At 39.8% G+C, this 27,137-nt stretch overlaps 1 protein-coding gene across 1 annotated transcript in view; it reads right to left on the bottom strand.

The window, feature by feature from the left end:
* Positions 1-27,137, bottom strand: part of AHRR (aryl hydrocarbon receptor repressor) — a 204,714-nt gene that overhangs the window by 19,470 nt on the left and 158,107 nt on the right. The window contains exons 6-7 of the mRNA XM_069960270.1: positions 13,671-13,800; positions 3,422-3,555 (exon numbers count right to left, since the gene is read on the bottom strand). Of these exons, the coding sequence (XP_069816371.1) occupies positions 3,422-3,555; positions 13,671-13,800 (264 nt within the window). The remainder of the gene's footprint in view (positions 1-3,421; positions 3,556-13,670; positions 13,801-27,137) is intronic.

Here is a 27,137-nt window from a genome sequence, read left to right as displayed (position 1 = left end):
AATTTTTGTGGATCCGTAATTTTTATTTTTATGGCTGAAATGAGGAACAGCATGCAAGGGGTCTATACTACTGGGGCAGTACCCAAGAAGTCTATACTACTGGGGCAGCACACAAGGGGTCTATACTACTGGGGCAGAACACAAGGGGTCTGTACGACATTGGGGCTGTACACAGGGGCCTGATAATATATGGGGCCTGCACAGAGGGGTCTGATACTATATAAGGCCTTTACTATGTGGGGATTGCACAAAGAGGCCTATATTATTTAGGGACCTTACTACTATATTGGGGCACAGAGCATACCTAATTATTAAGTGGTGTCACAGGAGCACCTTACTACTGTAGGGGAAACTACTGAGGGGTGTTACTACTATATAGGGGCACAGGGGACCTAACTACTGTATGAGCTGGAGCCTAAAATATTTCTCTTGCAGATTCTGAAGAGAAGATTCACGGCCGGGGGAAGACTTCAAGATTGCCCAAGCTGGATTGAGAGAAAAAGACAAAGTGAAAGACTCTGATCAGAGAAGACACTCCTCTGAGTCATTGGATGTAACTGCCCTCTGTTATAAGGTCTGTAGTGGTAGTGATAGTAATCATGGTGTGGCAGTATTATTTAGGTATTATGTAATGCTATAATTGGTAATACCTTTCTGTTTTATTTAGAGCAGTTTGGAGGCAATATGTAATCACTGTATGGTAGTAAGAGTGTTATAAGATAACTAATGCATGTATGCATGCATTGGGGCTCTCGATACTGTGTGGGGGCACTTTCAGAGCATTATACTGTGTGTAGAGCACTGATTCTAATAACGTTGCTTTTGGGTGGGGTCGCCAAAAGTAAATACCACACAGGGTGCCATCTACTCTAAGACCGGCCTTGGTGGTAGTAGTAGACAGCATAATAGTAGAGGAAAGGAGTAGTAGTAGACAGCAGTATAGTAGATGAAGGGGTAACTGTACACAGCAGTATAGTACATGAGGGGAGTAGTGGTAGCAGGGCACAGAGGCAGGGGAGAACTGGACATAGTGGGTATAAAACAAGTGACTAACTGTGACACTGATCCCTTTTCTGAACTGTGCCACTATCCCTTAATGTGTCATAGGGTCCTAATGATCATTGCCACTGTCCTTTAATGTGCTATGCGACTGACTCCTAGGGGGACATGTATCAAGGCAAAACTGCGTACTTTTTTGCGGAAAGGGGCGATTTGCAAATATTTTAAATTTACGCCGGGGGGGCAAGGAGGGGGCGATTTATCATTTTTAACACTAAAATATACGCCGAAAACCTACTCCACCTTTCAGCTGGCGTAGGATTTCAGCTGTGCGCACCGACACGCACGGGATTTATGTAGAGGCAGTCTGCCTCTACATAAATCTCTGTAGCGCCGGAGATGCGGGGACATTTATAAGTCCGGCGTAAAAAAGGCCGGACTTAATAAATGTCCCCCCTAGTGTGTACTGTGTCATCCTCTAATCTGTTGCAGTACTACAGCTCCCATTATGAGATGTAGTTCTGAATATTACCACATGCCATGCTGGGAGATATAGTACTGCATATTGCCACACAAACCATGCTTATAGATATAGTCCTGCATATTACCACAAACATCATGCTGGGAGATGTAGTCCTGCATATTACCACACACACACCATGCTGGGAGATGTAACTACTGTGCCACTGTCTCCCCCTTGTATACTTGCACAATGGAGGAGATTTATCAATCATGGTGTAAAGTGAAACTGGCTCAGTTGCCCCTAGCAGCCAATCAGATTCCACCTTTCATTTTCCAAAGAGTCTGCGGGGAATGAAAGGTGAAATCAGATTGGTTGCTAGGGGCAACTGAGCCAGTATCACTTTACACCATGTTTGATAAATCTCCCCCTATATCCACAGGTCATGTTTTGTTATGGCTTTTTTTTAAGGGCAGTTTTTTTTTTTTTAGTGCATTGTTCTGTTTTTTTTTTCACAGAAACAATAGCGTTCTATAGGGGGGTAAAGACGCTAGAATAATTGTTGTGCCTATATGCATATTGGTGTTGGTATTGGTGGTGAGAAAATGGCAGAAAAACTGTATCTGAGGGAAGCTCTGTTACACCTTTTAAATAATTACTTTCTTGGGAAATGTAAATGCTGTTAACCACAGTTTAATAAAATTTTCTGGGGAATTCCAACAGTAAATGCATGTAGAATTAGTATGAAAGTCACACCTTGACCACATCCATCTATCAAAAAGGGATGTATTTTATTACAATGTATGGTAAACCTCAGTGTCAGACAGCTACCTTTAAAAACATTGCAGAAGAGCAAGAGCTGCCTACAATTTAAGGCTTTTGTCACACTACCATGATTACTTACTGTAGAAAGATGGAAACCTTTTAGATCCATTATAAGTCAATGGGATCCATAAGGATTTATTTGGGTTATCATGACTGTCTTGGTACTGTCAATAAGGGATGCCATGATGCTACTAGGAACAAAGCCTAGTATTCTTTCATTACATTTTTTACAGCTCATAGCCTTATTATTTTACTGTGCAATTTGTAACAGTGACTGGGATTTGACAAATGGATTATAGTATAATGGGTATGTGTTCAAGGATAAAAACTGAAATATGCATACAAGTAAACAAAAGTTTGACATGCTATATACTGTAATATAGTTACAGTACTAGTGACATTTAATAGGCAGAGAATGCTTTGGGCAGGTTTAAGCAGCTAAAGTCAGTTAATTGTCCATAAAGGTGACACAGCTGATAATAAAATTCATCCTGGTGGGTCACTCTAACAAATTGTCATTTAGATACACCAATAGTTAATGTATTTCCCCTTATACGATAACAATTCAGATTACGTTTCGGGATGACTAATGACTAATGTAATTGCAAATCTGTAAAAGCCTTTAATGATAGGTTCAACTACACATAACCTTCATTATATACTGACAGCATGATCCTTTCCCTGTAAATGGCATTTAGAGGATTAGCGTACAGAAGCTATTGTATTGTCCTGAAGTACAATCCTGCATATCTGAACTCTAAAAGGTATAACAATATAAGGGAGATGTGTTTGTGTGGTGGAATCCATGCAAGGTGTGAACTGTCAGGAAGATGGATAGAGTCACTGATTCCTACCTGTAGTTAGACTTCAGTGTATAAGGTTTCCATAGCATTTGAGGACTTTAAACACAGAGAATTTCTATAACACTGAGTATTACTAATATTTGTTTTGTGTTCAAGTTCACAGTAAGGAGAACAGAATTGTGTTCTAGCTTTGTGCTCTACGCAAAAATACTGTATTACTTATTTCAAGATACTGTACATTGTGGTCATTATAAATATTGCAGGTTACTGCACACTGTATACTCAGGATTCCCTAACACAATATTGGCCATAGAGGGCCAGATGCTCAGCTCACCAGAAATCCAGAAGTACTATCCAAAAGGCATCGGACTCGGCAGATAAAACATCGGTTGAGGAACGAGGAGTATTCTGAACTGCTGGAGTTTGACTCTTGTGCTTTGTATAGTTTTTTGAGGAAGACTTCTTCTCCTGCATTATAAAAGCAATATTATATTAGACATATAAAAGTTTGACTAGTTTAAGCAGTGAGCAGGTGTCTGGTCTCCTCCCTGTACTTGTTTCTATGATCATCGATTAGAGGAAACAGGAAGCTGAACCATAAGAGTTCAGTTTCCTGATACAGGCCATTGAAGTTAGGAGGGCTCTGGGTGCATTCTGTGCCGAGCAGTATTTCAGAGGGGAAGTAGTATATGGGAGCGGGCATAAGGAGCAGAATGTGAGGGAAGGCATGGAAAGCAGTCTTTAAAAAAGAGTATAAGGGGGCAGTCTGCCAGAGGGGCATAAAAAGGAGTCCAATAAGGGTCCTATTACACAGGGGGATATCTTCCCATACAGGCAGTATCGGGCAGATATCGTCCCGTATAATAATAAAGACAACAATCAGCCAATGAGTTGATCATGGGCTGATTGTTGTCTTTCAACGTGTTGAAAAAACATACAAAACATACAGATAGGTCAATTTAGATTGTGAGCCCTAATGGGGACAGGGAGCAATAATTGTCAAACTATGCTGTAGAATCAATTGGCACTATACAAATAAAATTATTATTATTATTATTATTATTATTATTATTGTTGTTATTATTATTATATAAAAAGAATTAAAAGCAGTGCCAGCAACGGTGAAATTGCTTGTATTTCTGCACACCAAACCAGCCTGATATATTACATTGCATGCATTGCTTTTTACAGTCTCTAGGACCCTGAATGCCACACATTTAATTTCTGGGTGCATCCATGGTGTGCCAAATATAGTATGTCATTGGTATTCCATACATCAAAATGTAGTCATCTGACTGACGGTTTATTCAGCTCTTCCATCAATAGCAATCACAGTTGATACTATCCAGAAGATGGCTGCCCTCACCTAACTCAAATAATGTATATAGAAGAGAAAGTATACATCTGTTGTAAACAGTATGTTTAACATCTGTTTTCTGTTCAAGTATATGTTAAATCCATTCACAGCTGTGAACTGTATATACAGTATAAACACAGGGTTGTCCATGGCCCAGAGCTGGACTGTCACCATGGAAGCACTGGCCACAATGTTCTTAAAGCTACAGATGGGGACAGAGGTGCATACCGAGTCTTCTTGCAGAATGCAAAGTGAACTTAGTACTTTTCAGCATTCAGAAAAAGAGGTGACAACCATCTATCGAATCAAGGCAACTAAAGAATCCTTTTGTTTTTTATATAAGGATTTTGGTCTTTCTGTATTACATGTTTCTTACAGACGTATGTTGTATTCTAGCATTGAATGGAATGAGCAGTAATATGAGATGAATCAGTAAGCTAACAAAAGCCATGCTTCATGCCTCAGCGATGACTGATACATTTTGTGAAGTTAAGTAGCTGCTGAAATGAGAAAATACTCAGTCATTTACAGAAAAATGAAAAAGAAAAAAAGAATCAACAGTTTTTAAATATATTTTATATAAGTTATTTCTAAAGGTTTCTATGTTTTTTTGACCATCATACTGTCAGGAATGTGCAGTAGCCTGGTGTAAACTGGGCCTGTTTTTGCTCTTGTGTGACCCACCCAATTGCTTCTCAGCATCTGGCAATGCAGGAGTTACACTGAGCTCTGCTAGACTTGATTACTGCAGCTGAACAAGTCTTTTGACTGACTTGTTCCTCTGCCTGTCCAGAACCTGGAGGATCAAAGTGCCAGTCCAATAGGGATCCGGAGCGGGCTCTTGATCCTCATAAAATAAAGCTCAGCTAGTCTCTCAGCGCTGGCTATTAAGGGTTATACCCTGATCCCAGCTCCCGCTGTCTATTCCTGCAATCCCCTTACCTAATCCCTCTACTCGATATACCTGTTATCTGACCTCCCGCCTGACCTTTGATCTGACTGTTTACTGATTTTGTACTGCGTGGCCCGTTTGGTTTGGACTTTGGCTTGTTTGACTCTCCCTTTGTGTTTGTCTTAAAGAAAAACAAGGGACAGCGCTCCATGGTGCGGATCAGCTGGACTAAAAGGGGTGAAAGGATAGAATATGGTAACCCTCACCTGATAGAGTTGTGCTGAACAGGAGGCACAACTCTTGGAATAGCATGAAAAGTAAAAACCTGCAAACCGCAGCCACACCCGAACTCCACCAAGAGAATAATGAGGAAAACCATCACTGAACTCCAACAACGGGGATCCAGGCGCAGGTCCGACTAATGGTGACCAGATGAATTATGTAAAACTATAAAAGTTTATTAAAAATACCCAACGCGTTTTGGAACCGTACCGGTTCCTTTTTCAAGAGTCATATAACATGTGTTTGTCTTGTTCTGTGTTTCACCAATACCAGAGCAGGGACCGCCTTTTGGTTGTCCGCGGCTATCTAGGGCCGTTTGAGGCAAGTAGGTCGGGACAGTGGGTGGGCTAAGTTGTAAGGTGCATGAGCTGATAGCTACATCGTGGATGGCACAGTGGTTAGCCTTGTGGTCTTCTTGTGTTGGACTCCAAGAAGGTAACTATCAGATTTTGCTCTTCTCCATGTCATGCTGCTCTTTCTGTTACAGCTTCCCTTGAGCTCCAGTATTAGCTCTGACTACAGAGGCAGGGCTAAAATCAATTTGAATTTCCAGCCAACCCATGGGAGGGACACCTGCCCCACCCACCTAATGACTCCACCTGTCATCATGTTCAGTGGAAAGAACAGGAAACAGATACTGAACGTGACATCACAGGAAGTAAAGAAATCACAAGCAGAGTGGTCATGTGACTGAGTCTGAGAACACAAGAGGAGCTAGAAATAAATAATGGAAGGATTGTCCAGGCCCCTGGTGCTGCTCCTAGAGGCCCCCTGCTCCTCCCTGCTCAATGCCTGTGTGTGTAATAACAAAGACAGCGAGCTGGGAACAAGGAGCAAGCAAGCACTGACCTGACAGGTTGGCACTAGCTTGCTCCTTAATATTGGGTTGTGTAATATGGCCCTAGACAAACAGCTTGTTTACCTTTGTACAATGTGATTTGTTGGCATAATTTTTATTAGGTTGTGTAGTAACATGGGATAAAGAATGGTAGCATAACACATTGGCTCATTGCAAGCACAATGAACATGTAACAGCTAAATAACAAATTTAAAGCCTAACACAATGTGTCAAGTGAATGTTATCACATCCATATCTGAATACCGTCTAACTCCTACGATTAACAAAACATTAACTTCAGTTCCATGAATATCATAATTCTTAGATTGTTTAAGATGAACCTCTGTTTGGTAGAGATGAAGTAAAATCATCTAACATCCCGGTCTAAGATAGTCTGGGAATAACGCCCAGAAGGTTTCACTTTGATAGATTCCTGCATCTTTTCTTCTCAGTGAGGTGGATCCAGACCCCTTCTTAGACAGTAAGACAAACACTTCACACTGCATGTGTTTTGCTGGTGTCAGATGACTTCGTCCAGTATTGCTGTAAGGCCGGCTGTCTTTGTGCCATATTTCATGTCCTATACACCTTATTACCAGATGTGTTCATGCTACCTGGGCACTGGTCCCAAGGACTGTTTTGCATAGTGTATGTGGGGTGTTTAACATTTGTTTCTGCCAATTCATCCCCTAGATTCAATGCATTTTATAAATCCAGATATTCCTAAACCCATTTCCCTGTGGGACATGAAAGTACTAAGGCGGAAATGTGAAAATCCTGCATTAGTAGCACATGTTTAAGGGGTGAGGATTACCACGGTACAAATTACCAGTAAAAGGAGTCACATTTTTCAACACTATCCTCTGAATGTCAGACAGTTTGCCGAGCGCTCTCTGGATACATTGCAAAATATTATTTAAAAATAGCAAATTGATATTGCGATGTAGTTTTACATCTGTTAAAGCAGATCCTCATATAAAGCAACCTGTATTACTGTAAATAAACCACAAATACAAACACAGCCAAGAAATACAGCTAACTACATTTCCAGTTACCTATCTGCAGCATGAAACACTGCAGACTAAGAATTTCCTTTTCATATGAATTCTTATACACTATGTTCCCACCAGGTTTTTTCCTGTCCATTTATTAATTTTTAAAATGATGTCCGTCATTTTAAGTGCAGAAGGCCGTCTATCATTTTAAGGTTTGGCCACCGCTGTTTGTACATTTGTTTAGTTTAGGTGGACTGAATGCCATTTCAGTGTTTAATTAAAATGTCCACCTGAAATTTGAAAATTTCTTTTTTAATTTTGCAGCATATTGTATGGAAAAGTAAATCATGTCATTACAAAGTGCAATTGGTGTCGCACAAAATAAGGGCTCATGGGGGTCTGTAGGTAAAAATAATGAAAGCGATAAGGTTTTTTAACCACAAGGAGGACAAATCAAAAGTGCAAAAATAAAAATTGTCTACGACATGAAGGGGTTAAATTTAAAGCCTAATTAAGCAGTTGGTATGTATGATTTTGTAGATAAGATTGTTATTTATATACATATACATATTTATATATGTTCTGTATAACTTACAGAAAACTAAGACTGTTCTTACTTTAATCTGAGCTTACATTGGAGTTATAAATCCTACAGAAGGCTGCAACTAAAGATGAACGAATTTACAGTAAGACTATGTTCCCACAGAGTAAAAACACTGTCATTCTGCGTGAATGGCTGTTGTGTAACACTAACTATGGCCAGAATTAATGAGTATGTTCATTAATTCCGCCTGTAGTTAGCGATATACAACGGCCATTTGCGCTGAATGGCCGTTGTTTCTACACTGTGGGAACATAGTCTAAAAACGAAGCAAATCATTGTGTTAGCTCGGCAGTCAGCTTATCACCCTGCTGCCCTTGTCCATGCCGCTCCGCTCCGGGTACTGGGAAAGCTGGATCCAGGCACCCGGGGTGAAGCGGCACAGATTTCAAAGGCAACAGACTGATTAGCCAACTGCTGAGCTATTCAGCAATTTACTTTGTTTTTACTGTAAATTCACTCATCTCGCTCAGCTGCAACATATTCTATTAAACATATAGTGGCATTTTACAGTAGGCTACTATAAAAACAAATGTTTAATGCACATGTCAAAAGTTACTGATCGCACTTGGGTTCACTTCTGGGACCCTCTACAATCCAAAGATACAGACAGAAAACCATGGCTGCTTTCTTCCAACAGCATCACATAGAAATATAGAAGAAAAAGGTCACCTGGTCCATCTAGTCTGCCCTTAGAGTATTATCTTTTTTATTATCTTAGAATAGCTACAGTATATGGTTATGCCAGGAGAGTTTAAATTCATTTATTGTAGATTTACTGACCACATCTGTTGGAAGTTTGTTCTCAGTATCTGCTACTCTTTCAGTAAAGTAATATTTCTGATATTGCTTCTGATCTTTCCCCCAGCTAACCTCAGATTGTGTTCCCTTGTTCTTGTGTTTAGTTTCAAATTAAAAACACTTTCCTCCTGAACCTTATTTAGCCAGCTATGATCACACATAGTATTTCCATCAGTCTTTTGGCCAGTATTTTTTCAACCAAAATCAGGAGTGGAACTGACAGGGCAAAAGTATAACAGAAAAATTTGTACAATTTCTGTGTTTTCGTTGTTTCCTGTTTTTTGTGGAAAAAAATACTGAATACTGAAATAGTATGTGTGATCATAGCCTCAAAGTGTTACCCAGGCTTCCAAATAAATACTGTTGCTGTTTTCTTCTAGAAACAGCACTTCTCCTGTCCTCAGCTTGAGCGTAGTTTTGCAGCTCAGTTCCATTGACCAGAATAGTAATACCACACACAACCCGGGACCAGAGTGGTGCTGTTTTTTCAAGAAAGTAGCTGTGCTTTTTCTAATCCTGGATGACCCCTATAACATATGTAAAGAGTTCGATTGTGACCCTCTTTCCCTTTTTTCTTCCATACTATGCAGGTTTACATTTACATTTGGAAACATTAAACAGCAGTGTCCATAGTTTGGACCACATATCTAGCAAAGCTAAATCATTTTGCATATTACTGACACCTCCATCCGTATTGCCCATTTGTGTGTCTTTAGCAAACAGACAAACCTTACCTACCAAACCTTCTCCTATGTCACTTACAAACATATTAAAAAAGAATAGGACCCAGAACAGACCCCTGTGGCACACCACTTATAGTGGGAAAAATCTGTTTTTTACTGCCAACGATTTTTCAAGTTTTCCCACCCAAAGCATGGAGAGGTCTGTAATTGTTATTGTAGTTACACTTAACTGTGAGACAGAATCTATAAAAGAAATTTAATAAAGTTGTATGATTTTTACTTTGCTTTCTTTTTTAAATATGTTTTTGATCACCAACCAACCAGCACGAATAATGGCTCGGATTGGCCTTTTAGTTTTCTGTAAGAAGCTCCTCCTACTCTCCACTCTCTGCAATTAGCTGTCTTAACTGCACCTGTCTGAACTCATTGTCTGAAAAAAAAAACACCTGTCTGCACACTCAATCACACTCCAACCTCTCCACCATGGCTAAGACCAAAGAGCTGTCTAAAGATTCCAGGGACAAAATTGTAGACCTGCACAAGGCTGGTATGGGCTAAAGGACAATAGGCAAGCAGCTTGGTTTGAAGGCAACAACTGTTGACACAATTATTAGAAAGTGGAAGAAACACAAGATGACTGTCAATCTTCCTCTGTCTGGGGTTCCATGCAAGATCTAAACTCAAAGAGTAAGGATGATTCTGGAAACGGTCAGGAATCTGCTGAGAACTATAAAGGAGGACCGGGTCAATGACCTGAAGAGAGCTGGCACCACAGTCTGAAACATTACCGTTAGTAATACACTATGGCATCATGGATTATATGCCCACAGGGCACACAAAGTCCCCTGCTCAGGCTAACATGTCCAGGTCTATTTGAAGTTTGCCAATTAAGGCATGGGATAAGGTCATGTTGTCAGATGAGACCAAAATATAACTTTTTTGTATCAACTCTACTCGCCATATATAGAGAAAGAAGAAGGATAAGTACAACCCCAAGAACACAGTCCCAACTGTGACAACTGAACCATATTGAAGGAAGGATGGATGGATGGGGCCATGTATCATGAGATTTTGGCAAACAACCTGCTTGCTTCAGTAAGAGCATTCCAGATGGGTCATAGCTGGGTCTTCCAGCATGAAAAGTAACTGAAACACACAGCCGGGGCAACTAAGAAGTGGCTCAGTAAGAAGAATTTCAAGGTCCTGTAGTGACCTATCCAGTCTCCAGACCTGAACCCATTAAAAAAATCTTTGGCGGGAATTGAAACTCTGTTGCACAGTGACAGCCCCGAAACCTGAAGAGGGAGAAGATCTAAATGGAGAAGTAGGACAAAATCCTTGCTGCAGTGTGTTCAAATTTTGTCAAGAAAAAAAGAAAATGTCTAACCACTGTAAGAGTGTCAGGAAGACTAAGAATTGTTTACAGTATACTGCCTTGTGATGAATGATGCTACGTAAAGAGCAGCCAGGAACTGCAGGCTCACTGCTTGTGATATAGCCTACATTGAAATGAAATGTTCTGCATTGGCTTTGGGTGAGGAACTGGCAGGAGTGCTGTGGGAGGGGAGTAGGCAGGGTTGGAGGCCTGTGATGGAGAGCTGAGGAAAAGCATTGCATTCTGGGAATAGTAGTACTGAGCAACTGCTTAACTAGGAAGTACAGAACTAAGACCCTACAAACAAGTACACGTAGGGAATCATCCTTGCCCAGGTCTTGGACATATTATAGGTTTTCAAGTTTGTTGTGTTTTCCCAGTCAGGATATAAAATCACAGTTCTAAATGTGTTTTGACCAACATAATAAAACTGACTTGTGTCCACACAGCAGTCTCCATGTCATCTCATTGTCATTATTAGGAATAATTTTTATTACATAAAAACTTTAACTTCCCATTTTTACACTAACCCAAGGAGATTTATTCTTTACCTCCATTTGAAGACACAACAGAAGAAAGTTATACGAGTAGAACTCTGACTTTGTCTCACATCATTATTGTTAAAGATTTCTTTGCATTTTATGTCAGTGGTTGGTTTATGGACGGGAATATGTCCATTGGGAAAAATAAATATTTCTGAATCCAAAAAGACATGAAACCTGAGCAGCACTGGAATCATTTTATTAGCAAAGACCTGCCAGCATTGGATCAATAAGCTTAATTATCCTGATACTGGCACAACTCTGTATATAACCGCTGCCGAGTGTTTGCAACAATGATCCATTGAAATGGTTTACAATTCCTGGAAGACCAATCCATCACATGAAAAGCTAAAGGCCACTGGCACTTTGACTGTCTTGCTATTTTCTTCTGATTTAAATAAAAGAAAAAAGTGAACATGAAATGTGAAGGTCTCTATCTGTGACTCATCCTCTAGAGACAACAAGTAAGTGGGCCATGAAATGCCATACCGTGCCATTTATCTCCCCATAATGAGTGAATAAAACCAACTTTGAGTTTCAGTACACCTTTCATTATTACTGCAGTGGTTGCCTGTATATCCACCACAAACAATTAATAGTGGTTCAGAGCTAAAGCACTCAACCTTCTTAGTCTGCTAAGGTTTTCACAACACCATGGCATTGTGCCAGGTTAGTCTTGAGGTTTTTTTAGATGTCTTATTTCTTTGTCTCATGCCATAGCTTAGACCACAACATAAATGTTCATTGTGAAACATACTACAATCACCTAAACTTGCATGATAACCCATTTACCTATTGTCAGTATATATAGTCAGTCATCAATGAAGGGGAAGCTGACTTTTAAACCGCCCTAGCTAATCCAGGGAGCACCCCAAATAGTGATCCCCCTTTATTAACTTAACATATCCTAACACGTTATATGATGTGTTGTCTAGGCATAGTAGATATGCTGTGGGTTTTCTGTCTGCCATTGTGGATAGAAAAGCTGCAGCAGAATAAAGAAGCAGCAAAGTGTCATGTGATGACCAGAGATGAGCGAACCTCGAACACGCTTAGGTTTGTCCGAAGCCGAGCATTTAGCATTTGAATACAATTGGCTGAAGAAATAGAATGCAGCCCTAGAGAGTCCTGGAAAAGGTTGACGCACACTAAAATAAAAGATAAATAATGAACTTTTATTATTTGGACAGTCGTAATTAATTACAGCGGTCATTGTATGCAGCAGGTGCACTGCCAGACAATTTCCCATTGACTTCAACGGAGGACATTATTTAGAAAATACAGACGTATTTTTACCTGAGAATTATGGTCATATTTTAGCTTTATTTTATTTTTAACAATGTGCAAATTCATAATTTTGCGCAATACAATTTGATACATTTTTGCACAAAGCAAAACTGGCATAAAGGAAAAAAAAATTAGCTTGAAAAAAAGGTGTGAAAAAGTCACAAACTATGAATTTAACTTATTGACTTTGGGACATGCTAGTAGCGGACAAATCCTCTGGTCATGTGACCAAGGTCTGGCATTAGATTCTATGATGGCTTAGTAGAGTGACTTTGGAGAACTATGGTAGAGCTAGGTATTGTCATTCGTAAAAATAAGACTGCACCACAAACATGTGAGAAGAGACTAAATACATGGTAAAAACAGAAGGACCAGTATTCAAGGAAAATGCAAGTATTAAAACAAATGTACCTTTTCTTAAGTGAATTTATTTTCACTACCTTGTCAGCTCTGGTACGAAGATCACAGTGATCACTGGTTTCTGCACTCAGTACCGGTTTCCTTATGCGCACTGGCCCACTTTGTAATGATATCCTCTCCCCTCGGTGATGTGGCCTGTTTTTAATAGAGTCACGTTAACTGGGGGCGCCGGGCCCGCCTTCAATGCATAGAGTGCACACAAAGAAACTGGCGCTGAGCACGGGAACCTGGCAGCATTTTTGAAAAAGGACCTTGCCATTGGGATCTCAGCGCAGCTGAGGTAGTGAAAAAAAATTCACGTAGAAAATGCTACGTTCGCTTTAAAGTCGTATAAAGAACTGTGGGTACAGTAGCCTTATATCCAATAACATCCATTACTAAAGATGTTACAGGGACTATCCAGATATACAAAATTTAATGAAATGAAATTTTTATATCATGAAAACAACTTTTGTTTCTAAATGTTACAGACTCCCACCTCTAACACTTTTTACTGCCTATTAAACCAACCTGTTTCTGCTTGGGACTCCTGTGCAAGCACCATCTGCTGTGGATTCATAGCCCAGTGAAGTTGCCTGCAGAATTCTTGCCGATCATCCACATGGATGTAATCATAGACATTTTGATGCATGACATCAGTCTGAAAAAACAGAAAATAAAGAACAAATCAGATAAAGGATCTTCCTAGGCCAACTGGTATATTCTTCTATTGGACATTGAAACATTAATACTAGAGATGAGCAAACCGGGTTCGAGTTGATCCGAACCCAAACGTTCGGTATTTGATTAGCTTGGGCTGCTGAACTTGGATAAAGCTCTAAGGTTGTCTGGAAAACATGGATACAGCCAGTGACTATATCCATGATTTCCACATAGCCTTAGGGCTTTATCCAACTTCAGCAGCCACCGCTAATCAAATGCCGAAAGTTCGGGTTTGGATCGACTCGAGCATGCTCGAGGTTCACTCATCTCTAATTAATACAGAAAACTAATTAATTAAAAATATATATTACAAAAGGGTTGTCTGCTTTGGACAGTCGTTTTCCTTCAGTAGAGCCCCAGAAGCTGTAAATGGTGTCTTGAAATTACCTGAAAGTGTTCAGTTTTACTACAGTGCCAGCACAAGACAACATGACAGTGGTACCAGCATAATTAATGGGCTGTTTTGGAACATTCTTTATAGCCATTCTCTATCATTACTAAATCATGAGGGACATTACATCTACCCACATCTCCATTCCATAAGGGTCACATGGAATGACTACTCATTTTTACAATAAATCCCTTGTGACTTTCACCATTTATATGTAGCAGGCATGCGCAGGGGAAATATGGTCCAGGCTTAGGGGCTATGCCTACTCCATTGATGGTGATTGCAGGCTGTATTACACAGCTGCCTGCGGCATCCGTAGGCGGAAATAGCTCCAATCCTATCTATTTGACCCCTCAAATGCTGGTGTCAACAGCGTCCATTGCATCTGAGGAGTTAGTATGAGTGGGCTCTCATAGTCAACTTGACCTCCCTTTCCTCTTGATGCAAATGTGGGCTGCTGAGGGGTTGTCATGGCATCTAGTACAGGCCAGCAGCCCTGCGATGTTAGTACTTATATTAAAGCTGCAGGCAGGCTGTAATAGGATAATGGTAATAATCACAATAGATTACAAAAAAAATTTTTGTAATTTTTTTTCAGTGTTTACAAAGCAAGGTTTGCCAAAAAGTAGATAAATAAAAAATGTCACAACATTTTCAGAAACATTAAAAAAAATTATTAAAAGTACAAAACACTCCCTTTTCCCATTTATCACTTAATGCTATGTTCACACTACGTATATGACCGGCCGTTAAGTGACCCGGTCTCTGCAAAGATCATATCGGCTGGTATTTATGCTGCAGACTATCAGAAAAGTATGCCAGAGCTGCTGTTTTCAGGTTAGCTGAAAAAGGAAAAAAAAGTGAACAAAATTATACCAATAAAAATTACAATTTGCCCCACAAATTTGACCCTTATTCGGTTCAATGAATGCGAAAAGGTTTTATTTTTAACGTAAGATGTTAGTTTAATCGTAACAAAATATTACAATAAACAACTTTAGAAACTAACAAGACACAAATTGTTTCCATCTCGCCTCACAAACTTATTTTTAAGTTTCCCAGATATATTAAATAATATATGAAACAACACCAATAAAAATACAACTTGTCCTGCAAAAAAATAAACCCTCATACAACTTTGCTGACAAAGTAATGGATAAATAAAAAATAAAAAAAACTGCCCTACTGTCAAAAGATTAATATGGACATTGTTTCTAACATCTACCTATCGTAGTGGGACGTAACTGACTTTATAATTACTACTTGTGGATTATGTTGCTGTGTTTTTCAATATTATAACTGAAATCCTTGGGGAATAGGAAAGGGTTAACATGCCTTATATGTCCTACTGTAATAAATATGTTTAATATGCAACTGTTGAGACAAACAACCTCCTGCAGCGCACAACAAGCCAACATGGTGAGACACAATTATCTCAATTCTAAGAGCAATAAAGCACAAGGAAACATGAGCTGGAATGCATATGAATTGATTTAATTATTGTTCCAATCATGATCAGGATAAAAGTCAAGGGCCCTGGATGATGAAAGTGTTACTGACATGAGTTAGAACCTTGCTTGTGGATTCAGCATCTCTACAGCTTTAACTTCCAAACATTTGGAAATCATTACTAAAAATCTAGTTCCTACATAACTGTTACACTATATCACTGATACACTGAGGACTTATTGTTTATGGCATATTTCCATTGCCTGGTATCTGAAACACATCCCTCCGCTTTGGACTGGAACATATGAATGCGGAAATTGAACTGTATCACCCTCTCTATATTTTGAAGCTAACGTAATGGTATTAGGTGACAACTGAAAGTAGCAGAACCGTCTATGCAGAATGAAAAAGCATCTGTAAGTGATAGAACACTTTTATATGGTGATGAAAAAATATATAGGGGAAAAAACACAAAAACAAAAGAGTAAAAACATTTAGTACGCAAAAAAATTGCATTATTATTGCTCTGAGAAAGTCTTAAATGAATAGACTATTTACTTACTGTTACTTGATATCATGCAATTGTTGATTAAGAAGAATGTATGTTTTTTCACTTTAAGACAATATAGTGTGAATTATGGCCTCTAGATTCTCTATACCTCATTAGTATGCTTGCATATAAATGACACATTACATTGGATATCCAGGCGTGAGTTTAAAAAGTATATGTGAACTATATATGAGGAAAGGTGGATATATGCACAGTTGGGCTGTTAATAGAGCTTTTCCCAGAAACTTAAAAGCGTCTCAGTTTACAATTAAAACATTTCACTCATAGCCAGGTTTCTACATCTTAGGATAGCTTTAAGAAATACGTCTTTTTCCAGATCACTAACTACAGGACCTGTCCTAGTGTCAGCATGAAGCAGCAGAGGGCCATATGCTACCAGAATGCAAAAGGCAAATGGAAATGTGCACAAAATAGGGTAAAAATAAAACAAGTAGTATTTGTGCATTGCCTGACTGACAGAAGTACTAAGTACTAATAATGCTAACTGTACTAATACTACTACCAATTCATAGATTGTAAGCTCTTGAGAACAGGGTCCTCACTCCTCATGTTTGACTTGAAATATGTGTCTCTGTAATGTCTGATTCTCTCTATTATTATTATTATTATTATTATTATTATTATTATTATTATTTATACTGCTGTATAGCAATACAGCAATTGTACAAATGACCAAGACCATCATTGCCCATAATGAACAGGACTACTTGACATACCAATAGTAACATTTTAATTTTATTTTACTATAGTTAATCCACTTTAAAAACATATTAACTTGATTTTTTATTTTTGTTTTTCAACATCAGATATTAAATTGTGCCCTCCAATTTTTTTTTTTTTTAAAAGCACAGCAAGGAAGGGGTTACACAATGAAGCACTTTACCCCTCTGCCACAATAAAGCACTTTGCTCCTCTGCCATTTTGTCTCAAACCCCTTCCTAATAGTCTGTAAGCTCATGCATGCGAGCAGGGCCCTCACTTCTCATGTATGGATAATTATATGTATATATCTGTAATGTCTATTTTTGTCTATGTATGTACCTCAAGAATTCTAAAGTGCTGCAGAATCTGTTGGCGCTATACAAATAAAAAATATTATTATTATTATTATTATTATTATTACACTGAACATTAAATTGCTGCTGAGAATTTAAAGAGAGGGAAGAAGAGATTTGTGGACATACAGTGTTAGTTACACTTGTACTTACACAAGGTACAGCTGCCCTGAACTTTGGGGGCAGGGGTTGAGAGATGAGAGGGAAGCCTTGATTTACCTTTCAGGAACAGTGTGGATCATCACAAAGAACAGTGAGGAAGACAGACTCACAAATTGCAGGTGCATGGCACAGGTTCTCATGTTCTACTATAGCTCTCTCTCTCATATCATATGCTTAGCCATACCCTGTCTGTTACCAGCAGTGGGCAGCAGGTTTCAGAGAATTAAGAGACTTAGTGGCCAAGATACAGCTGTTTTTAACTGTTTCTCTGGGGTAAGAAGAATTTTTTAAAATTATTTGATGTACAATTATGTTAAAATATCACATAGTCTATCACATGGAGGAGTTGTTTGAAATAACAGTGCCAGTGTAAGCCTTGATGATGTCTGCAATGCATTACTAAGAGAGAATTCTATTTGAGAATGCAGTTCTACCACATGAAAACAGATACATGAAGGAGCAGCCAGGCTATTCCCTATGTCACATTTCCACATGGAGAGAATAAATAAATAAATAAAAAGCAGAGGGATTCCTGCTCTCATAAAGTGTTACCACCTACTGGGTTATTTCCCACATTTTATAAACAGGCCATCTGCAATATTGACAGATTCCACATAAAAACAGCTTCATTATTTATAAGACAAGAAACACTGAAACCACTGAACATTCAAAGAGTTCATGGTCAAAGTCACAATGCATTTGTCTGCTAAATGCACAGGTGCCGTTTAACAACAGGGATACACATTTGTTTAGCTAAAATAAATTGTATGGTTAATTGTCTGGAAGAGCATCTAGAACAATACAACCTTTAGAATTCCTGGTGAAGCTACACAGTATGGGTAAGGTGTAGATGAAGAAAAGAAGTGAAAACCCCTAAATCATGACATGCCCCCAACATCTGCCAGCGGGGACAGCTTGGCTGCCAGCTTTACACTTTAGTAATGCTTGTAAATGTTACTTAGGTAGACTGTAATTATGATAAATCCAGATCTAAAAACCTGACTTTTGTATGTCTTATGTAAATATAAGCATTAAATGAGTCAATAAGTGCTATAGTGAATGCCTTTGATTTTCTCAATTAACAAGAGACGAGCTAGACATGAATATGTGGTTTCCCTCTTGGTACAACACTTGCTCAATAAAGATGTGGTTAAAAAGACCTGTCATTTTTTGGAAGTGTCAAAACATGTAAGAAACGTCATTTGCATGGATTAAATAGAAATGCAAACTAGCCATTCCTGGTAAGTTGGGAAGAGAGTAGTGATTTTATACTTCCTATCCGGTCTCTCAGAAAAAAGACATGGCTGCTGTGAAATGTCTTATTCTGGTGTCCCCATGGCGCCTTTTAGCAGACATCTACTAAAGCTCAGTAACTGGCAATTTGTAGAGTGAAATCCTGAGCAAAACTGACACAGGAATATACAAAATACCAGAGTGAGAATCTTTGTGGGACCTGCTCTACACATTCTAGTGTTTTGCAGAGAATGTCCCTTTAAATCTACTTAGATATTTCAGTGCACTGCAAGTATACATCAGTGTCATCTCATCTACATGTTAATGTTTTAGGATTTCAGAATCATAACACATACATACTTAGGCTATGTTCACACTACGTATATTTTTGTAAAACTAAGGCTGTTGTTGCACATTGCAACAACGGCCGTGATTATAAAATATATGTTACCTGGCCATCTAAGGCATCTCGGACGGAGCGTATACACATAGTATATGCTCCGGCCGGGACCCCTAGCGGTGCCGCAAACAACTGACATGTCAGTTTTCTGCGGCTCCGGCCGTACGTAGTGTGCAGTGGGGAGTTCTGATGCTGGCACACACAAATGTGCCCGCATCAGAACTCTGCGGTCAGGGGCGTAACTAGAAATGGCTGGGCCCCATAGCAAACTTTTGATTGGGCCCCCCCCCTCCGACTGACCACTAAACGGTCAAGTGAAGTCATAACTACATAACTGCTAGCTCTGGTCAGGAGTGCTTGCAGTTAAAGGGACATTTGCAAAATCCAGGAGACCAGCAGGGCCACCCGGTGCTGCAAATGATGACGGCTCAGGGGGCACAGTGCATTGCAGGAGCAGGCCATGGGGCCCCCTGATGCGGCGGGCCCCATAGCAGCCGCTATGGCTGCTATAGTGGTAGTTACGCCCCTGTCTGCGGTGCAGAAGATCCTCCGGACGGTACTGCAGTACCGGCCGGGATGATCTTTTCTGAGACCAGCCATTCCGTGACCTGGCCAGTTACGGATTCTTGTATACATTCAGAGGCTGAAAACTTGTCTTGATCATGCCTGAAAGTACGATAGCCATACATTTTCAACAGCTGCCATTCAAGGATTTATTTAGCCAACATCTATTTCTTCTGTTCACCCACATGAATTTTCAGCATGCCTTTTTTCTTTAAGAACAAAAGGGTCAGGCAGTTGAAATCTAACATGGGCAACACAATCTGTCAGAGCACAATCAGGAGGCCCTCATACAGTACACTTTAGACAGTAATCTGGTCCCACCCAAGTTAGCCAACTTCTGACAAAATTGCATGGGGACCTGTTCTAGTCCTTCAGTGTGTTCTTTTACACTAAACTTTTTTACACCACAAAGGCCCTTAAATGTCCCGAAAGTATGGTATCATCCACTCAGTCTTTACAATCATGCATTAGCAAACAATGCCAGTTAAAGGGGTTATCAAGTGCTACAAAAACATGGCCGTTTTTGCACCACCCTTGTCTCCAGATTGAGTGGGGTTTGAAACTCAGTTCCATTGAAGTAAATGGAGCTTAACTGCAAACCACACCTAAACTGGAGACAAGAGTGGGGCAAAAGTGGCCTTGTTTTTGTAGCGCTGGATAACCCCTTTAAATGATTCATTCTGAAGCACCACCTATTAAATGCCTATTATGAGAAACTTCTTTGTTGGAGCGTGCTTTGCCACCAATCATAAGGCTGTATATCAGGCAGTGTCCATTTCATCAATGATTCTTACATCTATCCAGGGCATTGTAGGAAAAAGAACTGTTTAGGAGAAATCTGGATGCAGTGTGAAGATGGTCACCAGCAGGAAAAGTTGGGTGGAATGATTGGTGCAACTTTGTGGAATTATATGGGGGTCGTGGGAAGCAGAAGAGCATACATTAACTTAGTGAAAATAATAAAAGGAATTTATTTGTACATATAGCACAGACAATATTTTTTCAAGGTTACACAACCTCTTCCACAAGTCCAATCTATGAACCTATCTAGAACAGATTGGACCTGAGAAAGATTTTGTGCAACCACTAAACATGTTATTAAACACGAATATAAATTTCTTTTGTGCATCCCATGGGCCCATATAATTACACAACATAGCACCAATCATTCCGCCGTACTTTCCCTGCTGGTCACCATCTTTGTACAGCTACCAGATTTCTCCTATCTAAGACTAGTGACCCAGCTCAGGTAAAGGCTGAATCCATGTTCATTAAAAGCTACTTGCCGTACTGTGCCAGTAGGTCTGTTTACTTTTAAGCTCTGTCTCCCTGCTAGGCTCTTTGAGCTGTCTTATCATGTTTACAGCAGGTTGTTTAGGTTCCTGACCACCTCTGTGTGTAATCAGTGGATGGGCTGGTGACTCACTTGTCTGCTTTGGGGGGTGTGGGGGTGAACGGGATCTTGGAGCACGGCTTCCCTGCTCAGCCACCTTATCTGCAGTAATCCATCTTCACCTGTGGAGCTTAACAGAATACTAGTGTGCAGAAGAGTACAGCCAATAACTGTGGAGGTCCTTGCCCTTCACCCAAAGCAGGAAGTGAAAGCTGACCAGAAACATGAAAAGGGTAAGTTTGGCAGCTGAGCATATCCCTTTAACATTACAATCTCAAGGATAACTGCACAAGGCACTTCTCAGTGTCTTTTTTTTCAGTTACCAAAGATAATTGTTAACATGTAATAGTAACATTGTTTTACTTTGGCTTTGCTACAATCGTTACAGCTCATAGTTTACATAACAAATGCTGGAGTTGTACAATTATTTCTTGTGTCCTCTGTTAGATTCTTTGGTATGTCAGAAAACCAGGCATTTTTCCATTCTAAATCATGTATACTAACATAAAACAACATTCTGTTTGTTGCGTGCAAGACACACGCAGTATTTCTGATCCAAACCTAAATACAAGATCCACAGTGTAGACCTCACATTTTCCCAGCCTTAGTCTGTGCTTTTTGTTGTGAATGACAGATGCCTTTTCAAATATTTAACCTTCCCATATTTTCCAGATCTTAGGCACGCAAAGGGCCAGAACACATGCCCTTGTAAAACAAACCCATGAACAAGACACATGGCACAGACGTTACAACTTAAAAACTCCAGTTTTACATGTCCTGTTGTATCGGGTGACACTTGCTTGTCTGTTGACAGCGATATTTAACATGCTATATTTTTGATAGGTCACCCAATTTGTCATCAGTAAGTAATTAATGTTGTTTTTATTATATATATGTCTAACATTGATCTGTCAGTAAATAATGTTATACACAGATGCTCCAAAGTTGCTCCTTCTGTCAGAGAAAATGGAAGAAGGAAATGTTGCCATTGAGACTTGCTAAATTGGATACTTTTATCCTTCCTTATTGAAAGTGCAGCTATACTACCAGTACATTAACGATAATTATGTGACACTTCTAAGATATGGTTAAAGATATAAAGCAAAAGAATCACTGTTTTAAATAGAATTTTTTTTAGCTTGTACAATATTTGGATTATCCATTACTAATAATTTAACCACATGGCAAGCCAAAGTAGACAGTGGGAGGTAATTGCTATGGAAAAAAACTATAGTTCTAACCCCATCAATTTTATGGAAACGGCTATTCCTGACTTATTTTATTCATTTAGAAAGATCAATGTATAACAAAAATAGATGACCTACAGGAAACTCCTTTTCTTTATTTGAACAAATTATATCTCATTATAAAATTATGAATACTCTGTTTAGATATTTTAGTTAAAATATTTATAGAGTCCCAGATAAATTAATTTGTAATAAATGTAATAAAGGTATTTTTAAGATTATTGGAGCAGGACAGAAAAGGATTGAAATATCACTTTCACTTAAAAATGTCATAGTCAAAAGTTTTCATTGGTTGGAGCCTGGGTGTTCAGATGCCCATGGACCACTAGAATGACCCAGGAGAATCCCAAGCTGAGCACTTCTCGGCCCAGCATGCTGCTCTCCATGTCTCACTGCAGAGGATAGATTATATAATAAGTTCATGTAGTCTGTAAGGTTTTTAACCCATAGGTATGGCTTCTCTAAGAGGTATATTGGGGCTGATTTACTAACATGTTCCTGGCAGTTTAGTGTTCCAACCTATTTACTGAAGGTGTGCGACAAAACCCTACAAAAAAAACAGACAAACCTGTCATTTTTGTCCAAAAATGCACCAAGTGGGCGTGCTGTGGGCGTGCCATGGGTGCGTCCTTAAAGAGGACCTGTCACCCCCCATGCCGGGGTGACAGGCTCCCGACCCCCTGTTAGATCCCCCTATACTCACGTGATCCCGCCGGGTCCCGCTTCCTGAGCCGGGTCCCGCTTCAGGAAGCGGGACCCGGCCGGATCACGTGAGTATAGGGGGATCTAACAGGTTTTTTTTTTTTTTTACATGTTTTCTGTTTTAAAAACCAGTCAGTTCTAGTGTGGTGGGGTGGTCAGGTTTTATTTTTGTCCTCTGAAGGACCTTCCAGATTTATATAGGGCATGTGCTACATGTATGAATTTGATGCAAAAAACAAGAGACACAAAAAACTGCTTAAAATTTACACATTGTTGGTAAATGAGGCCTTATAACTGAATAAGTCTAGCTTCTGTTTTACCAGTTATAAGCCAGACATCCTGTTCTTTTCCTCAGTGGCATGTTTCCATGCACATGGCTTTCTTTGGCTAGACAGTATCTGGGTAGTGGCCCATCTATGGTAACTTTTTGAAAAAGATGAATACAAAAAACACTATTTTATATACATCACACCCAATCCGGAAATCTTTAAAACAGAACAAAATGCTAAGTATGTGGTTTGTGTTTTATATTTTGTGAATAAAAATTTACAGAAGTATAATGTAGATGAGAAAATAATATCAGCTAAGAGAAATATGTGAAAACTAAATATAGCTTCATACCCCCAATAAGTAGACTTTATCATCTAAAAAAAGGTTCTCCACCCAAGCTATGAATCACAAATTCAAGTTTGGAGTCGAAGGAAGCCTGTAGAGAAAATATAACACTTATACTGGGCACTGCAATAAAGGGCAACCATATTAATTTGCTCAACACTAGAAATGAGCACAACTCGAGGCTGTATCAATGTTTTCCCAGACCCCCTAGGGCTGTATCCAACTTCTTCAGTTACTGGTGTTCAAATGCAAAGTAATCGCATGGTCGAGTTGTGCTAATCTCAACTCAACAAATATGCTTCAGGCAGCAGGATTTAAACCCCATAACCGTGGTACTGCTACTATACGTGGACATAGTTACACCCACATTAGGTTGCCAATGGCATATGTAAGGTGAACTCTTATGTTTTTGAAGTAAGCAACTGACAGCAAGGCCTAGTATTTTCACATTGAAGGCATATCCTAAGGCTTCCATCAGGCCCCCTGCTGCAATGGAAACTCATTGACACCCAATGGTCACGTTGTCAACAAAATGACACATGGAGTCTCCTCTGTTTAGCCATTTAGTTGCCACAATCAATATCAGTTTTACCATTAAGGTGTTAATGGATGCAAACAGAATTCCTTGGATCCTGGCCATTGCAATAAAGTGTCAGCTGTTATATATTTAAAGGCCCAGCTCCTGAGTGTGCTCCATCCCTGCACTGACTTTGATTAATCCAGCTCCTTAAAGTGTAATTATCAGTATAACTTGCAAAATCTAAATTAACAGTAAATGTGATATAAATCAAGTTTGCAATTTACATCCATTGTTTTCTTTAGCTTTCATGCTGTAAAACAAAGCTATACTTACTTGTATCCAGGTCCAGTCTCCTGAAGGCAGCTTTTTAGTCTCCTGCTGGTTGAAAAAAATGGCCAAATGCAGGAAGTCCTGCTCATCTGCACACTTGCTGAGAAGGCAGTCATCTGATTGGTGGACACATTGAGCCGTGACACTCTGTACTGGCCAGGACTTCCTGTGTTTAATCTCTTTTTTTCAACCAGCACAATACTAAAAATCTGCCTTCAGGAGACTGGACATGGATTTCAAGAAAGTATAGCTTTGTTTTACAGCATGATAACTAAAAAAAATAATGTGCAGTGATGTCTTGGATTACGAGCATAATTCGTTTCGGGACTGTGCTTGTAATCCAAATCCACTCTTATACCAAAGCAAATCATTGAATTGCCGATAATTGGTTCCACACCCTAAAAATAATAATTGTTTTATTCTGAATAACATGTAGAACAGATGAAACAAACATTTAGAAACATCTGGATATGTGATATTATAAGTTACTGTACAGTATAGCAATCAGCATGTGGAGTGTAATGTATAGTAAGTGCATAAACCTGAAGAACAGCAGCAGTTTGTAGATATCAGAAAGTGAGAATCACAGAGCTGTGCAGGACGACAGTGACAGAAACTTAATATACAGCAGTTTGAATGGTTGAGTGTCAGTGCAGACACATTATAGCAGCAGTGTGTATAGCTGAGTGTAAGTGCAGGCCCATTATAGAAGCAGTGTGTACAGCCGAGTGTAAGTGCAGGCACATTATAGCAGGAATGGAAAGGATGGGAAACACAAGGGCTGACAGAGACTGCAAGAAGCATAAAGGAATGAGCAGGGCATATGTGGGCACTTAAATGCAGCACTCTCTATCTGGGAAGAGAGGGGATACAGCTCTGAAGAGATTACCTCCTCAGTCCTGTCCCCTGATGTAAGCCCCAGCCTGAAGTGGATCTGTCATGATTTAGAAGGTAAGGTGTCAGAGCACAGTACTGTAGACCCCGCTATGCAGACCATGCCCCCTCCTCCACTCCCCCTCCCACCCAGTACAGGGAGCTCTTAAACCAAAGCAATGCTAAACTTCTGAAATTCTGAAAAACTGTGAGCTCTTCTTGCAAAACGCTCTCAATCCAAGTTACTCTTAAACCGAAGTACCACTGTAAATGGCAAACTTGCTCTTTATCATATCTACTGTTGATTTAGATTTTCAAAGTTATGAAAGTGCCCTTTTAAAAGGAATCGGTCAGCACCCGGGCCCTACCTAAGGTGCTGACAGTGTGCTGTAGCTGGCAGTCCCCTTGTGAGCATGTTACCCTTTCTGCCTGCTCACTTAGCTGTCAGCCAGTGTCTCTGATTGCAGATCAGTTTCTGTAGGCAGTTTATGTCTGAAAAAAAAACACTCAGCTATAGTTGAATGTCTTAACCCAAATGTGTTGGAGCTATAGTCTAGGGGTAACTAATTTGTCTAGAGACTCACCAGCAGTTCATCCTTTGGGTTAAATCCCCCATGGTCCCACACAGTATTTTTGCTCAGTATTTTGGTCAGTATTTTGCACCCCAAACCATTGAGTGGCCATCCACTCAATCTCAACAGGGATTTGAACCAAAGAATAACCTGCTGGCAGATCTCTAGACAGGTGAGTTACCCCTAGACCACAGCTCCAACACATTTGGGGCCAGAGATTCAACTACATCTGAGTGTTTCTTTCAGACATAACCTGCCTACAGAGGACTGATCTGCAATCAGAGACACTGGCTGAAAGCTGAGCAAACAAGATGGCAGGCAACATTGATTTTTAATTAAGAAGAGGGAGGAGGAAGAAGTGGTGAGGTGTGCCAGAGTGTGGCACAAACAACTTCTCTTTGAAACTTCATTACAGTAGGATTGTGCAAAATCTATTGTACAGACAAATTACCAAAAGGTACCATGCTCACTAGGGGACTTCCAGCTACAGCACACTGTCAGCACCTTAGGTAGGGCCCGGGTGCTGTCAGATTCCCTTTAAGTTTTGATAAGACATCCTTACAAATGGGAGCTTTTTATATGCACATGCCTCCCCCCAGATAAGTGAAGACTGACTTGGAGGAGAGCTGTCAAAACCTCTATAGAAAAACAGGATCAGCAGGTTGGATGAATCTAAGCTGCTGATAGCTTCCTAATGCGTACGGGGCACCGAGGAGGAAAGTATGCCTGTTACCTTCCCCCTCTGTGACATTACCGTGCTGTTACCAGTTTAATCCTTGGTCCGGAGCACCATTAGTAACACTGCCCCATCCGCATAATGCCAAGCCAGCCCAATCCTTCTAATGATAATCAATGAAGCAGTGCTATGGGGGCGTGAAAGATACATGGACCGTTTGTGCAGCCTGAGCCCCTCAATTTATTGTGCCATGTAAAGGCATTGCAAACGAGTGATAGGCACTCGTGTGCAGCCCCTGCAGGTGACAAATCTTTCTGTGTAAAAGGACACTTACTCAGCAGCACATCTTGCCCAATTTCTAGCACCTCTTTCTGACTTTCATATATAAGTATACCATTTTTGTATAAGTTTTGTATGTGCCTATTCTTTTAATCTTATTCCAAGATGTTGCCATTTTTGGGAGCTTCGTAATCAGTTACCAGTTTTCCATAGAGTTAGAGTTATGGTCTCGAGTTACAACAT

The sequence above is a fragment of the Dendropsophus ebraccatus genome, chromosome 2, assembly GCF_027789765.1.
Source record: "Dendropsophus ebraccatus isolate aDenEbr1 chromosome 2, aDenEbr1.pat, whole genome shotgun sequence".
Classification (NCBI taxonomy): domain Eukaryota; kingdom Metazoa; phylum Chordata; class Amphibia; order Anura; family Hylidae; genus Dendropsophus; species Dendropsophus ebraccatus.
This window is presented reverse-complemented; position numbering and strand designations above follow the sequence as displayed.